Source organism: Branchiostoma belcheri, unplaced genomic scaffold (genome assembly GCF_001625305.1).
Source record: "Branchiostoma belcheri isolate BF01 breed outbred unplaced genomic scaffold, Haploidv18h27 scaffold1, whole genome shotgun sequence".
Lineage (NCBI taxonomy): Eukaryota > Metazoa > Chordata > Leptocardii > Amphioxiformes > Branchiostomatidae > Branchiostoma > Branchiostoma belcheri.
Window position 1 is genome coordinate 7,255,865 of NW_017802379.1, and position 16,175 is coordinate 7,272,039.

Consider the following 16,175-nt stretch of genomic DNA (forward strand, 5'->3'; position numbering starts at 1 on the left):
ATGATTATGATATAGATATGTTAGGTTTTATTCGACATTAGGTCTTATTCAACACACTTATTTTATTGTTGTTACTCTCTTTATGTAGTTTGCCATACAATGTACCATGTGCATTTGTCGTGCAATAAAGTTCTTCTGTATAATGAATGGCTCTCGTTCTCGGGTTTTACTTTATTAAATTAAATACAGTAACCATGCAGTAACCACATAAGTATAGGTAGATTTGTCTCGTGCTGAGTCTTCCTCAGGTAACATTACTTAGGGCGCACAATGTAACAGTAACTGACACAATTTCTACAATTTAATATAAAGCGATACAAACATTGCATGGACAACACTACCCTGAGAACGAGTCCTGACCTTTGACCTTAAGAAAAAAGCAAATATTCAGGAAGTACCGCTGCCCGCTGAGAAGCTGAATTTCTTCCACTCGTCATGAGGAGATTATTGTGTGATGACTGCGTACGTTTCATCTAAAACACCGGACGGCTGACCCTACATCAGACAGGGAATGTGAAAGGTCAGTTAAAAGGTCAAACTCTCTTGTTATACAATGTTGACAGTTGCATCATGTTGCGCATAAAACCTTTATGGCGACCATGCATATTTGTTCAGTACGCGTTGCCAAGTCAACATTTACCGTTACCTTCTGAAAAGATCAAAGATTTGAGAAGTAATTGATTGAACCGTACAGCCTCTGTAGGTTTTAGTCCAAGCTTTCTCAAACTATTGAATATCAGTGGCGTTCAAATAAAAAAAAAAATGTCTGGGCAACCTCCTTGGTGTGGGCTGAGCTAGCTCTCGAGATAAATTCATATATTATAAATAATTGCAAATTCTTGCCCGAGGGCTAATTGCAGAAACAGAAGAAACATGGTATAAAAACAGACAGTTGAGTTAGTACATATAGAACTACTGATAACTTATAATATTTATAAAATAATATCAATGCAAGGATGTTCACCTATTAAAGTATCTTGAGAAAGAATTTTATATCGATTGAACAAGATTTGGCAGACTTCACCCCTTACCCATACTGCTTTACGACCCTTCTAGCCCCAAGACTAAAATAGCAGCATTGAGTTTAAATTACTAGTATGTATGTACACACACAGATAAACAAGCCAAAAACAATTTCATGACAACTTTTCTGCCATTGACCCCCTACTTCGGTATTGAATGGAACAGTCTACAGTGTGCATGTTACATGTTGTGTAATGACCTGTGACCTTTTCATGTCATTTCTATTGAAGGTTGCAGAGTATCAATGCAGTCTAAGTGAATGGCAACTCATTTGTGTCAGGAGCAATCTGAATGATTTATGAGCTCAACCTAAGGTTTGCAGGTACGGCTATTCAAGATTGTTTTTTGTTTGTTTTATATGAATATGTATATACATGTATGCATCCTATGGTAACACATTGTTATTATTAAGTCAATGACATATGTTATGCCAATTCAGTTGTATGACAGCCCATAAGGCAGATTCTGAGATTCAGTGATTCTCACCTATGCAAAATTGTATATGCTTTGTAACAATGGCTGAGCTTATACAGGCAAATAGCATGAATTGTTTATTATCATATACAACTTGCAAGTCATGACATTACATCAGTTCAGTTGTATGTAAGCCCATAATGCTAAAAAATAGATCAGTGATTTTCTCCTATACAACACGATATCGCAATTGACTGAGGAATGAATATAAATCTGAAATAAGGTTGTGTCTATGTGTTCTATGTCACCTGTTACTTAAATTAAATGCCAATGGTATTTCCCTCGTTATGACTCAGCATTACATGCATCCTGTTAAGGCATTTAAGGTCAAGCAGTCAACAATGTCCCATGACAGTCACCTGTGAGGCATGAAATCAGGCCAACAACAAGAGATAGTTGACTGGAAGGTAGGTAACAACTCACATACATTGTACATGTACAAGGATTTTACTTACAACTACATAGAGGTCATGACTTATAGATTCTTTTCATAGTGGTTTACACTAGTAACAGCAGATTTTTACCGGTATGTAAGCTCCAGGTCTTATGGCATGAATATATGATGAATTGTTCAGGTTCTTGTGTTGACTGGTTTGTTGTGGATACTGCATTTCATCATGTCAAGTTGTAATTACACAGTAGATTATATCAGTCTCACTTCAACAGACAGGGCGGTACCCCTAGTTTCTTATCTCTGGACTTTTCTTACACAAAATCAAATTTTGTTACAGCTTTTATAAATCAATGACATGTACATTTTGCATTTTAGTTAGTGACAAAGCAGAATAAGTCCATATTAATGTCAACTTGGCTTAACCATTGTAAATTTGCTTTGTTGATAAAAGATAGGTGTGGCTTGGAACGAAGCCTGCGTCAAAGGTGATAATACTGTGGTCATAGTACCCAATGAGGGATAATAGATTGCACCACTTATAACTGCCAGGTGCTTTGATGTTTTTTTTGACTTAGTTGATCTGATTTGATACTTGTACTAGTACTTAATCTAAGGATATTTCTTCTAATCCTTACATGTACATATACATGTCACTTACATTGTACTGTAACAACATTGTGTAGTATCCCCATGCCAAACAATGACAGAATCTAGCCATTAGTTCACCCGCAATAAAGTCTTTAATTAAAAGAAGAAAGACATGTCAAGGGTCATATTTGTCTCTTGCCATTGTCAAGATATGTCCTATGTTGATACCCACTTACAAGTTATACATAATACTGTACACCATCAGAGAGTTAAGATTTCAATGGCTATTGTGTACATAGGCTTTGTTGAAAAGGTAAAAGTCCAGATTTTTTTATTAATGTTCTCATTACATGAAGGTGAAGGCTTTTAGTTAATCTTTAAATGTTGAAAATAACACAAAAAATTCCAATATATTTCATGTTTCAAAAAAATAATGAATAGTTATTTGTCACAAAAAGAAATTCTGAATTAAGTTTTCAATCATACATGGGTGTATGATTTTGTGTGAGAAAACAAGAACAGACTGTACTGTATTTCAGACTAATGGTTATCAAATCACGTCACCAGTGAGTCTGAATTCCTTTGTCACCATGGTTTGTACAGGTACTACAAACATGCAGTCAGCTACACTCCGATCAGAGATCACATTCCATGCTTGTATCCAAGAAACTGACTCTGTTGTGCTTCGTTACAGGCAGAATCCAACAGGTGGTTAAACATGTAGTGACGTTGCCATACTTTTTTGCAGCAGAAGCCGTATCGCTGCTAGACCCTAATTTGCAGTTCTCGTGTGCAGAATAGGCAGACAAGATGGGTTCTTTAGTGTCTAAAAAGAGGGGATCCGGTAAGTCACAGTTTGACACTTTTGAGAAGGTTATATTATAACTTGTAAGGAATGCTAGAGCACCAAAAATTGAATGTGGAATATAAAGTTCGCTTGTATGTGTAATAGCATTACATAGAAGATCTTACTTTAGAAAGGTAGGACAGAAATTAAAAGGACAGACATAACATCTACTTTGAATGTACAAAATATAGATTGTAGAAATCAAATAATGTAAGTTGTAAGTGTAACATGAAATTTTTTCCCATAAATTTATGACATGAGTTTGAGTTATTAGTGTTATGTCACTCTGTTGTTTTTCAAAAGAAGTTGAAGAACTGAACAGTTTGAGTAACATGATATCTTGTTTCCTTTCCATAAGCAGCCACCTGTTCATGTAGTGTACACTGGAATTCTTAGTCATGCTTGCTGTAGTGATTTGTAGAATCAGTATATTCTGTTGCATAGAACTGGAGACTTTTCAATTTTTTTCAAACTGTACAAAACTTGAACCTATTTTGACTCATCAATTAGTGATGAAACATAAGACGAGTTATTTTAGCTTAAGTAAACAGAGAAGAATCAAGAGTCAGTCAGGTATTCACTGACAGAACACAAAACTCAGTCAGGCATGTAAGTATAATCACTTGTGTCAACTGACAGTGTTAACCGTTGCCTATGGCAACCAGGTCAACAACAGTCTTCACATTCCAAAAGAAGCTCTTTTAGCACAGTCTTAAAAAATGTAATTCTGGCACTAGAAGTATTTAGTGCTGTGTACCGGTTCTGGACTTGTAAAAATGTTTAGGTTCAAGTCCAAAAAAAATGAATGTCTGGAATGAGTTCCAGACTTACATACATGTAATCATCTGGCATTCCCTTTTTGTTCTAAACCACCTAAAATCTTCAATAGATCAAAGATTTGCACTGCAAAATGGAGAAAACAATGTCATTTGTCATCATCTAGCTAGTACTGGCCGCCCACTGTGTTTTAGCCAGTTGTGCCACCAAAACAACATATCTTGCTTCTAAACACTGGTAGTGCACTGCGCGCTACAAAATTTTGTGGTACATGTAATTATGCCCCATTTTTCATTGGGAAATATTCATTGAAAAGTCCCTTCCATATTTTGTATATGCCTTGGATTTTAAGGTCTCTGGACTTACAAGTCCAGACCTCAACCTAAAGCTCTGGACTTGAATCCATTTTGTGCACTGCGCGCTACAAAATTTTGTGGTACATGTAATTATGCCCCATTTTTCATTGGGAAATATTCATTGAAACGTCCCTTCCATATTTTGTATATGCCTTGGATTTTAAGGTCTCTGGACTTACAAGTCCAGACCTCAACCTAAAGCTCTGGACTTGAATCTGGACCTGAACCTGAATGTGGGTTTAGGTACACAGCACTAGGAGTATTACATATCATATCCAAAATGATGTACAAACACCTGCAAATTAAAGTTGTGAGTTTATTTCAGTTGTCCAAACTTTTTTCTTTCCTTAGCCACCATCAGTGTACCTGGAACAAAAAAAACTTCAGAGGGTGAGACACAGTTAGCATGGTCACTTTACTCACTCTTAATTTCACCACCACAAGTTAAAATTGTAACAAGGGGAAACTTTTTCAAATTTCCTGAAATCAACCAGTGTCAGTGATCAGCCAATCAAAATGATTAGTTCTTTCAGTGATAAAAAATAAAATTAACGAATGAAAATCGGAATGATCCCTTTCCTTATTTGCCAATTGGGAATGTTACTGCCTGGTATTTAGCATTAAAGATTGACCTTTTTCATAATTATGACACTTTCAGCATGTACATTGTATAACTGCATGGGCAATGGCAAGCTTATCTTTGTTGCTTTTGATTGATAAAGTTGGCATTATCAATGTTGCACATTTCAGCTTCTCCAGGCAGCATGCAGCAGGATTCACATGATCAAGGAGGAAATTGTATGTTCTTAATGGCTAGCCTCAAAATCAGCACATTACCTACAAACAAAATTCTGTTTCAGGTCATGGTTCCCTTATTTATGGGGTTTGTCAACTTGGCTGTTCCATTTTAGGTTGTGGATAGGATTATATTACATCTTCATACTGAAAAAATTAGAATAGGAAGAAGAGGGAGGAAAGAAAAATAATAGATTTCAATGAAACAGCCTTGATTGAGAAATCCCTGAGGCAGAAGTTTTGTCTGTAGGAAATGTGCTGCGTTTTGAGACTATCCCTTAAGTCTGTTGAGCGTGACTAAATCCAAAAACTAACTGAAATAGTCTTGATTCTAACAAAGAATCTAATCCAATGACACACTCACAGGATCTGCATGTATCAACTACTGATCAGCACTTTTTGTCATAGGTCAATTATTTCAGCATGGAGCTAACTTCAAGTTACAATTTGATCATTTGAACACTACTAAAACATTGTCTTATAACTGTCCCTGGCTACCTCTCCTAGTATCAAACATGTGGTATTATTAACTCTATTAAGTGATGGACTATTTGCTGTGTATTGATGGCTAATAAAACAATGATAAAATATATTGTGTCAGACCAGGTTACTAAGGAGTGGTGGTCAAGGTGGTTTTTAAGTCCCTCTGAGGCTCTAAGACCAATGTTTATTGTCCCAATTTAAGTTTCAAATTTTTATGATTTTTGATATTACATTCAATTTGAGGAATTAATGCATGTAACAATAAATTAATTTGAAAACATGTCTTTATTGCTGGACAAGTACACTGAAAAGACATATTGAAAGCTATTTTTCTTGTTAAAATTTCAGCTGATATCTCAGGTAAGCAGGGAGGTACCACCTCTGCCAAGTCTCTCCCTCCCCCAGATGTGGGCAAACCCATTGAGGTGAAGGTGTGCAAGGCTTCTGACATGCAGGATGGAGAGTAAGTCATCATATGTCATTTCTTCTCCTCTGTAGTGTTTTAGCCAGCGTACGTCTTGTCGTCATTTTACAGAATTTTGCTGGTCGTCACAGAGGCAAAGTTTGCCCAATCTGTCACCTTTGACGGACAAAAATCAGCATGTAATTTAGATATAGAAAGAGAATTGCCATTAAAAGCTTGGTCTACCAGCAAAATTTATCCCTCAATATGCAAGAGACAGCCAGAGACAGCCAGAGAGTCAACATTTTCTCAGGGAGGTATGCCGCTAGACTCCCCCTTGGATGTCACCTTTGGGGATTGACATAATTCATATGTTAAGTCAAACAAAATCGAGCTGACGGAAAAAAATTCAGACTGGCTCAATCACTGCTCCTCCTCAGACCTTTCTTTTTCTCTCTTTTCTTGATTCCTTCTGTACATGTCTTCAGTTCTTCCTTCCTTTCCTCTTCTCATTTTGTCTTGATCCCTCTAGTTTACCAAGTTCAAAGTTAGTTACATCATACATGACTTGTTAAGGAAAACACAACCTGAATTAAACTTTCCTTCAACCCCCAATGACGGTTCCTTGGTTCTATGTTTTTCCAGGATGAGAGAAGTAGAGGTTGGTGGAGGGAAGGCATTACTCATCAAGGAGGATGGAGAATTTAGTGCTCTTGGCCACAAATGCACCCACTATGGGGCACCTTTGGTCAAAGGTAAGTTTCTTCTATATACACATATTAGGGACTAATATATAGTTAATATGTAACACTCAGAGGTTTAAGTGCCACAACATCCAAAAGGCTCTTTACAAAGTGGCCAGCAGTACAGTCTCCTGGCTCATGGGAATCGAACCCATGCCAAACCCATTCCGCCAGCTCACAAACCCAATGCACTTACCACAAGGCCAAAAGATATGGACCTTTTGACTGGTCAGTTGGTGGCACTTGAACCCAACTGTTACAATTACAATGTTGTGATATGACTTCAACCTACTTCTGTGTGTGTTACTACCAGGTAAAGTTTTGTTTGTAATAATGGAATTTTTTCATGATTCTCCTCGTACCATGGTCCAGGGGTACTGTGTAATGGCAGAGTGCGATGTCCATGGCACGGGGCATGTTTCAACGCCAAGACTGGAGACATTGAAGACTTCCCTGGACTGGACAGTCTCCCCAAGTTTGAGGTCTGCATCTTTTGACTTGCACTTAAAAACTTCAACAGTTGACTGGACTATATTACACTGTACAATTATAATATATAAACAGTATTATTATCAAAACACTAGGTTAGATAACTTCATTGCTCTACCAAGTTGATACATTACGTAATATGTACAATTATGTAATACTGGTATGTAAAGTTTAGCTGAACAAATTTTGTATACTACAAATGTGTTTTAACTGATAGTTGTTATACATGTACCTCATCATGTAGATATGATGTTGACATCCAAGCTTCTCAAATATCTGTATTTGATCAATCATAATGACATTTGTATCTTTTTTCAGGTCACTGTCGAGAATGATAATGTGGTTGTGAAGACCAATAAAAAGGTAATCATGCTGCTTCTTTATAAATTGATTTACAGCTTGTCCTTATTATTATATACATTATATATAATATTGCACTTTTAGTAAAATTATTATTATTATACATGTTTGAGTATTCATTGTCAAATTTCAAAAGCACTCAGCCCCTTGAAATGACAACGATAAGAGTGTAATATAATGTGGATGATGTTTTGAAGCTTGAATTGTTTATTCCATACTCTGCCTTACCCTATCTGAATCTACATATATTCAGAGTCTGTGTGTGTGTGTTCTTACTAATTATCTAAGCCAGTTCACCATCCATTTTTACAATATGATGTCCGTTTACACAATGCTTCTCTTCCCTCCTTCATTCTGAAGTATATTAAGTGCGTAAGTATAAAACTTCTCAATTAGAAGGTGACATGTTGACTTTCTCTGTCAACCTTGCAACTTTATAATGCATACATTACAAGACTGCGACAAGAATGATCTTTCAGCATATTATCCAAGCTCATACGGCTTGAAAACCATTTCTAAAATTGAGTTTGCTTGGCATGAAGAAGGCAATGTTGTGCTATTATTCAGAAACATAAATTATGCATTAATAAGACTGGTGATTATCATATTAATGCAAATACTTCTAATGCAAATATCTTTGGTGGGGTGCGCTTTAATATCATGATATGTCAGTCACAAAGTCATTTTGGTTGTTTTGAATTATTGACTTGCCTTTGATGAAGGTGCCTTTATAATAATAAATGGTGGAAATTAGCTTTTAGATCTCGTAAATGTTCTTGGTGTCACATCTCCTTCGTGTTGTTTGTTAAGGTACATTTTGTAACTTTCTAATCCTTTTTAGGTTCTTGAGAAGCCCAAGAGGATGAAGGAAATGTCTTGTCACTCACCTGACAATGACACAGTGTATCTCATTGTGGGAGGAGGTAGGATAATTCCTTATCACGTATTATGCATACTGTTCTAGAACCTAATAATAATGAATATTGTAAATTACTGACCTACATTGTAAGATATTAGATGATCATGAATGCACAGGTTGCTACAATGTTCTCCTTCCTTATATAAAGCCATGCAAAAGGAGCCCAAAATTTCATAAAATTATCAGTAGATTGGCTGAATCATAGATGATGAGTAAGTTCTTACATCTTTTATATCAATTGGTTTGCTATGTTGCCTTTACTCACTATGTACAACTGTACATTGTTACATTCTTATGCCATCTGATTGTTCTCCTTTTAACAGGTGGTGCTGCTATAACCTGTGCAGAGACTCTCAGACAAGAAGGTTTCAAAGGAAGAGTTGTCATGGCTACCAAGGAGCCACACCTACCCTACGACAGGCCCAAACTGAGCAAGGTGAAAATCACTTTCTAAATATGTGACGTTTTGTCTGATAAATAAAATACACGACTGTTGGCCCAAGGGGGAGTTGTTCTGAAACTCTTATTTAAAGGACAAATAATTTAGTAATTTCAGTTTAGGTGCCTTTCAACCCAAAATCATATTTGCAAAAGGTGATCCTTTGGTTTCTACCAGTCCCACACACATAGGGGTGATATTTGACCCAAATCCATGTTCACGTTCACTTAAATATCATGCTTTTTATCTTTTATGTTTCAAGTTTCTAATAGTAACGTCTTACCTTTTTCAGGCACTGGATTCTACAGGAGAGGCCTTGGCACTCAGGGACAAGAACTTCTTCTCTGTGTATGACATTGAAGTTCTAACAGAGAAAGAGGTAAGGCAAATGTTTGGGAAACATTATTTGATGTTCTTTTCTTAAATTTCTTGAACTATGAGTTGGTTTTCAATCACCAGAAGTGTTCTAGCCAGCGTCTGTCTTTTTGTCATTTGACGGAATTTTGATGTTCCTCCAGGCAGACAAAAATTTTGCCCAATTCGTCATCTTTCATGGTCAAAAATCAGCATGTAAAGATATGGAAAGAGATCTAGACTTGGGTCATCAAACAAAGCTTAGTCTACCAGCAAAATTTTCACCTCCAAATGCAGGAAAATAGCATTTCAGGGCCCGGTCAAGATTTCAAAATTTCCCCCGGAAAGCATGCCCCCTTGGACCCTCCCCCCCCCCCATGTCTTGCACCTTTGGTGCTTGACATAATGTTAAGTCAAACAAATTTGAGATGACGAGAAAAAAAGTCTGACAGTGTGTTGCTAGGATAATTTGTATTTACTTATTACAGAGTCTTATTTCATTTCTTTCCCCCAGGCCACGTCTGTTGACTGCCCCTCTAAGGTGGTGACATTTGCAGATGGTCAGACTATAGCTTATGACAAACTCCTCATTGCAACAGGTGGCAAGTGAGTTAAACTTTGTCCTTTTTCTACCTTACTGTATACTATAATTGAAAATTCTTTAGACATAAGACATATTAGAAAACTTTATTAGCATTTGCAGACTCAAAAAATCTGAATTACTGCTAATAATTAATAAATAGGAAGTTCAACAATGATTGAGTTTTTTGCAGTACATCAAGTAAGCCTGGAAGGACAGACATGTCGAAACAAATGTGATTTCAACATTGACACTGGCCTTGTACCATATTTGAGACTCGTTAACATTAATTGCAAATCATATGAAATTTATGAAAATGTGCATGTTATCGAAAGCATTTGGTGTAATAACCTGTTTTTTGTACAAATTTGGTGTAGTTGTATTGCAAAGAAGAAAAGCAGATCCGAAGAAAAGAACTTTGCAACCGAATTGATGTGCCCTATATGGCAGAGACTGTCATTGTCATATAGGACAGTTCAGCCAATTGCTGTAGGGCTGATATCAATTAGGATCTTACCATTATGGTCCATATTGATGGAAGGATGCCATACATACCTGCTTTAAGCACAACAAATTGCATTCTACAGTAACATCCCCCCTTCTCCCACAGACCACGCCCCTGCACCTCTCCTGGCAGTGACCTACAGAACGTCTGCCTGCTCCGCAGTCCTGCTGACGGCAACTACATCTCTCAACAGGGCCGCGGCAAGAAGGTGGTCATTGTGGGAACAAGCTTCATCGGTACAGTGACATTTCTACACCACCATTTTCATTGTCTGGTTTTATCAAACATTGCAGCATATTATGCTCTTTTGAAGCTATAAAACTTTGATGTCATTTTATGATTCAATGTTACTCTTTGCCCATATCGCCAGTTTTTGTCAGAGTATTGCAGCAGATTGTGCTCTTGAACCATTTGAAACTATAAAACTTTGATATCATTTTAAGATCTAATGTTACATTTTTGTTACTCCTTGTCCATATTACATTGTTGTTAGTTCTTGTCTGTATCACCAGTTTTTTTAGGGAATGTTGCAGTAAATCATGCTCTTGAACCTTTTGAAGCTATAAAACTTTGATGTCATTTAAGATTTAATGTAACAGTTTGTTACTCTTTGTCCATATTGCCAGTTTTTGTGAGAATATTGCAGCAAACTCAAGTCTTTTGAAACTATAAAGCAATGATGTCATTTTAAGATTTTATGTTACATTCGTTGTTGTTACTCCTGGTCCATATCAGGTATGGAGGTAGCAGCATACTTTGCAGAAAAGGCATCGTCAGTGTCTGTTGTAGGGGTCAGCAGTACTCCATTTGGCAGAGTCCTGGGGGAACAAGTCGGCAGTATGCTCAGAAAGGTACTGTATATCTCAGCTGTGCCTTGAATTCGAATGAGTGTCTTTAAGTATTTGCCATCATTTTACACTTCTTTACATTCATTTGGTTAAGTCTTAAAGGTTTCTTGTGTTTTTACAGATGCATGAAGACAAGGGAGTGAAGTTCTACATGAACAATGGAGTGGTAGAGTTCAAAGGAGAAAATGGCAAAGTAAGATCTGTAATTATATGGTTCCCTTACATTCTAAAAGCATTTGATATCATCATCAATAGTAAAATCAGATTTGGAGTGTTTTGGTAGGCATACATGTAAATACAACGATTTTGATGTTAGATTGTTGGCTACCTCTCTACCATGAAAATTATCTCCAGGTAACTCAGATTTTATGACTGAAGTGTGTAGAAGGTTTCTCTCAAATTTCTCACATGAACATACAAACGCCTCCTAGCTGAAAGAAGTGGTACTGCAGTCTGGAGAGACCCTCCCAGCAGACTTGTGCATTGTTGGCATCGGTGTCACACCCAACACTGAGTTCCTCAGTGACAGCGGCATTGAGATGACCAAGGGGGCCTTGGATGTGGACAAGGTACATGTACTAATTTCTATAAACTATACCCATTGTTTATTTCCCAATAGTACACATACATTTAAAGGATGAAATTATCAGGAAATGTTATGATCCATTGGTCAGCACCTCTGATTTGGGACCAGAAGGTCCAGAATGCAAACCCTGGCTGTTGTAACTCACTTGGGATTTGAACTCAGAACCTTCAGATCTTTGAGTCGACAACCCTAACTACAATGCCACCTTGCCACCACTTGTCTTGAAACATTAGAAGTTTTTTTGTAAGTTGAAGTGGATTAAGAGAGAGTGACATTAATTTTTCATTTCTGTATCCATCTGTTGTTTCCAGACAATGCAGACCAGTCAGGAGCATGTGTTTGCAGCTGGTGACATCGTACACTTCCCACTACCTATGGCAGATGGAGAGAAGGTTACCATTGGACACTGGCAGCTCGCTAAGGCACATGGTGAGGACAACAGTATTTTTTGTGGCATGACGATTTGATATGAGTAAAAAGCTCCCAAGTTTCTAGCTGTTATAAAGGCTTAGTTGTTGTTTTACATGGTGCATGTCCTGTCCTTACTATCAGATTGTGTTACAGAAACTCACAATTTTTTTGCTGTACTTTTATATTTGCAGTTTTCACAGTCATTTCTGTGCCGTGAACTTATCATTACCACAAACAAATAATTTGCCAACTTTATTTTTGATGCACCTGCTGCCACTGCGAACGAATAGTTCTGCAAATATGTCCATTTTTCTCAGATCGCTACCGGTAACATAAAGTGATTTACAGTAGATGAAGCACTGCACAAGAACTCATTGTGGGGTCCATATCTACTTGCAACAGTGTCTTCTTGCTTAACCTGCTTTTTTAAGCTTTTGTATGTAGCTACATGCAGATTCTCCCCCACATTATTCTTCTGGTCTGCCCTACATGTTGTCTTCTGGCATATTTTTGTCCCCAGGTCGGTGTGCAGCTCTGAACATGCTGGGTCAGGGTGTGGAGTTCAACAGTGTTCCCTTCTTCTGGACCATGCAGTACGGCAAGAGCCTTAGATATGCCGGTACTTGTTCTCATCTTCCAAATGCTACACATTCTTTCTTTCAAAACTTTAGAAACATGTTCACTCTGCATGTATTGTATCCAAGAAAATGTTGATGACAAACCAACAAGGAAATGACATTTTTACTCATGCATGCTAAGGGATTTTGAATATGGTTACAATGATTATTATTAAAAATATTAAGCCATCAGCCTACTGAAAGTGGGTATTTAACATGTCTTTAATGCTACTACATGCTCAGTTTTCCTGTATCCTTATGACTTCTGTTGTCCTGGTGCAGGCCATGGTGCTGGATTTGAGGATGTTGTGATAGAAGGCAGTCTGGATGACATGCAGTTTGTGGCCTACTATCTCAAGTAAGTTCTCTCTATGATACAGCACATCCTATACATTTGTATGGTTTTGATATATGATAGTAATCATGGCATTAGTGGAAATAGCACAAAATGTACCTTCTGTGAACTGTTAAATACACCAAACATATCAAGATTTAAATGAGAATAGATGCTCTTTTTTCTTGCAATAGCTGTTGTCCCTTGCATGTGCCTACTTTCCATACGTGATGTCCATAACTTTAGGTATTACAATATTACATATATAAAGAATTACTTGCAGTGTGATGTGTACCATCCTTGCAGTGCAATGTGTAACATATTTTAAAATCCCATGACTGACCTATTCTATCCTAGGGGAGACAATGTGTTAGCTGTAGCGAGCATGAACAGGGACCCAGTGGTGGCCCAGGCTGCAGAGATCATGCACTCTGGAAGAACTCTGTCCAGGGCAGATGCAGAGTAAGTTAACAGTTATTGCATAAGATATATTTTTGTACAGATTATAGTGACAGTAATAAAACAATAAGTACAACAAACAAACTACAGATTACAATTTTTCTTCATGGCCTGATTTTTGTAGCATGGGTATTTGCACTGTGACCTGTTTGTTGTAATTTTTTTATGGCTTTCTGTCTTTCAGGGCTGGATCAGACTCATGGAAGTCTCAGCTGTGAAAAGAAGATGAGGAATATCATGAAAGTTTGTCTGTGTTGGTACATGTAGTAATCACAGTAAAACTTTATTCCAACACAGAGATCCAATTTTCAACGACCAGTGTCTCCTTCATCAGGATAATTAATGACCAATCACTTCAAATGTAATATCGCGAGAGTTACAGTTACAGACATATTACCTTATTCACATGAGACTTTACGGATATGTGACGTAAGCAATTGACCAAAATTGACCAAAAGACGAGGAATACTAATTAAAATGTGATAATTGTTAGTGCCTTACTGATGAGTGCTCAAGCCTGGTGCTGACCTCTTACACTTCTTATAATGACTTCACAGGCAGCACGGTACATAGTACATAGCTTTCACATTCTTTTTTTAATTTTTGTAATCATAATCATTGAAAACAATGATTAAGTAACAGATTATGTATATAAGGTAATTTGATATTACCACTACCAGTCAAGATCAGAGAGTGTTTTTGACAAAGAAGTTTGATTTAGATTCTGGCTTGACAGTACTTTGTACATTTATGAGCATACAATTGTAACATAAGGATGAGAGTTAGATTTCATGACTCTTGTAGACATATCTATATTTTTGGAAGATGTCACAATTCACAGCACATGTTGAATTTCAATGACTATCAAAGTATTACTATATGTTCCCATGAATACAATCAAGGTCCAATTTTATATTGCAAAAGTTAGGTAATTTCTTAGTTCAGCTTCATATTACCAATCTAAGGATTCTTCTTATATTTGCAAATAAAAGTTTCAACTGTGATGTAACAAGATGTAATATTGTAGAATACAGTTAGCAAAGTGATGTAAAGCAATATTTTTCTCAAATTATAATGGTGATGTACATCTCACAGGTTATTACCACCATACTTTGTAAGTCTCATTTACACTTCAATAAAATTGAAGGTCCGTGCCATCCAACATTGTCCAATATCTTCCTCAATTAGAAAATTTAACTAGATCTAGTTCACATTTTTCCATGGCAGCAAAATATTGATTTGTGAAAAAAAAAAGAACTTGAGAGAATAAAGAATCCAACACCACTTGCAATTTTTTTTGTTGCATAAAAGAGATGCATACACCAAGGCCAGTTCAATTTTATGTGCATGTCTGAAAAAGCTTTAAAATGTAACTACAAAAGTGCAAATATGTATCTTTCCCCACTTCTCTTATATAACAGAGAGCAGTTTCACCGTTGTTCGAGACCAATTGCACTTTCCCATCTCGTTTTTCACTTTCTATTTACCCGTTGCCTGGTGACAGTTATAAACAGGGTGTAATGACACCTGGACACCGTTGCGTCATCACATTGTGTTCACGTCAACGACACCCAATCCTCCCCCACTTTTGGCGCGAAATGGTTTGACCCGGCGGGGGCTCCCCGGAAGGACCAACCAGCGCCGTCTCCGCCTGGGAATTAGGGACTGTCACAAGGACGAATTATCAGTCTGAAATAGTAATCATTTCGTTACGGCTTATCATGACCACACAAATGCTGAATCATTGTGTTTCTAGAACACCCAGAGTCTTGCATTATGGTAATTTGGTTAATGTCTGCATTCACTAAAACGCTGTAGTACCATACATACAAACAAACTGCCTGCTTTTCGTTTTCCTTTCTTTCCGAATATCCTTGATTCAAGGTCATGCACTTTTCATATGTCCAATATTTAGTTCACAAGAGATATTTTCTGGGCCGGGACTCTCAGTTCGCTTACTTGTATATCAATTGTTTTCTAATTTTAACGTTAAACATTTCTGATCCCTTTCTTTCTCAGTAATTGTTTATTCGATGCCACACATGCAGCTACAGAAGATCACAGAACGTTGTTTTGAGACGGCCCACTGCCTTAAATAAGTTAAGGTTTACGCGAACGTGTTTTTCTGAAAGCCTTGGTATTATCGGACTTGTCACGTTCAGCCTGCAGTACAGAGGGGATGTGAGGTCTTTCAACGCACGGAAATCATTAGAACATCTATTTCTAGTCACGGCGTGGGTGGAACTTTCCTGTAAACTAACAGATCTACAAACGATCGACCGGATATCTAGGATCTAGATCTACGACGTTATGAGGGGAAAGTCACCAAGACGGGAGGAGGGAGCTTTAGAAGGGTACTTCCTCTCTCTCTCTCTCTCTCTCTCTCTCTCT

General features: G+C 37.2%; 1 protein-coding gene across 6 annotated transcripts in view; it reads left to right on the top strand.

Annotated features, from left to right (window-relative positions):
* Positions 1 to 380: 380 nt before the first annotated feature.
* Positions 381 to 16,175, top strand: part of LOC109462799 (apoptosis-inducing factor 3-like) — a 21,360-nt gene continuing 5,565 nt past the window's right edge. The window contains exons 1-22 of one of the 6 annotated variants that reach the window (XM_019759421.1): positions 381 to 520; positions 1,254 to 1,345; positions 1,794 to 1,904; positions 3,228 to 3,323; positions 5,210 to 5,257; positions 6,086 to 6,200; positions 6,786 to 6,895; positions 7,256 to 7,365; positions 7,691 to 7,735; positions 8,574 to 8,655; positions 8,975 to 9,087; positions 9,383 to 9,469; positions 9,959 to 10,050; positions 10,635 to 10,765; positions 11,265 to 11,380; positions 11,499 to 11,570; positions 11,809 to 11,946; positions 12,275 to 12,392; positions 12,895 to 12,993; positions 13,274 to 13,349; positions 13,683 to 13,787; positions 13,969 to 14,042. In XM_019759421.1, the coding sequence (XP_019614980.1) occupies positions 3,290 to 3,323; positions 5,210 to 5,257; positions 6,086 to 6,200; positions 6,786 to 6,895; positions 7,256 to 7,365; positions 7,691 to 7,735; positions 8,574 to 8,655; positions 8,975 to 9,087; positions 9,383 to 9,469; positions 9,959 to 10,050; positions 10,635 to 10,765; positions 11,265 to 11,380; positions 11,499 to 11,570; positions 11,809 to 11,946; positions 12,275 to 12,392; positions 12,895 to 12,993; positions 13,274 to 13,349; positions 13,683 to 13,787; positions 13,969 to 14,002 (1,725 nt within the window). In that variant the 5' untranslated portion in view covers positions 381 to 520; positions 1,254 to 1,345; positions 1,794 to 1,904; positions 3,228 to 3,289 and the 3' untranslated portion in view covers positions 14,003 to 14,042. Of the gene's footprint in view, positions 521 to 1,253; positions 1,346 to 1,793; positions 1,905 to 3,227; positions 3,324 to 4,810; positions 4,850 to 5,052; positions 5,258 to 6,085; positions 6,201 to 6,785; positions 6,896 to 7,255; positions 7,366 to 7,690; positions 7,736 to 8,573; positions 8,656 to 8,974; positions 9,088 to 9,382; positions 9,470 to 9,958; positions 10,051 to 10,634; positions 10,766 to 11,264; positions 11,381 to 11,498; positions 11,571 to 11,808; positions 11,947 to 12,274; positions 12,393 to 12,894; positions 12,994 to 13,273; positions 13,350 to 13,682; positions 13,788 to 13,968; positions 14,043 to 16,175 lie in introns of those variants that run through there. The other 5 variants (XM_019759430.1, XM_019759414.1, XM_019759456.1 and 2 more) reach the window with 5 other exon arrangements.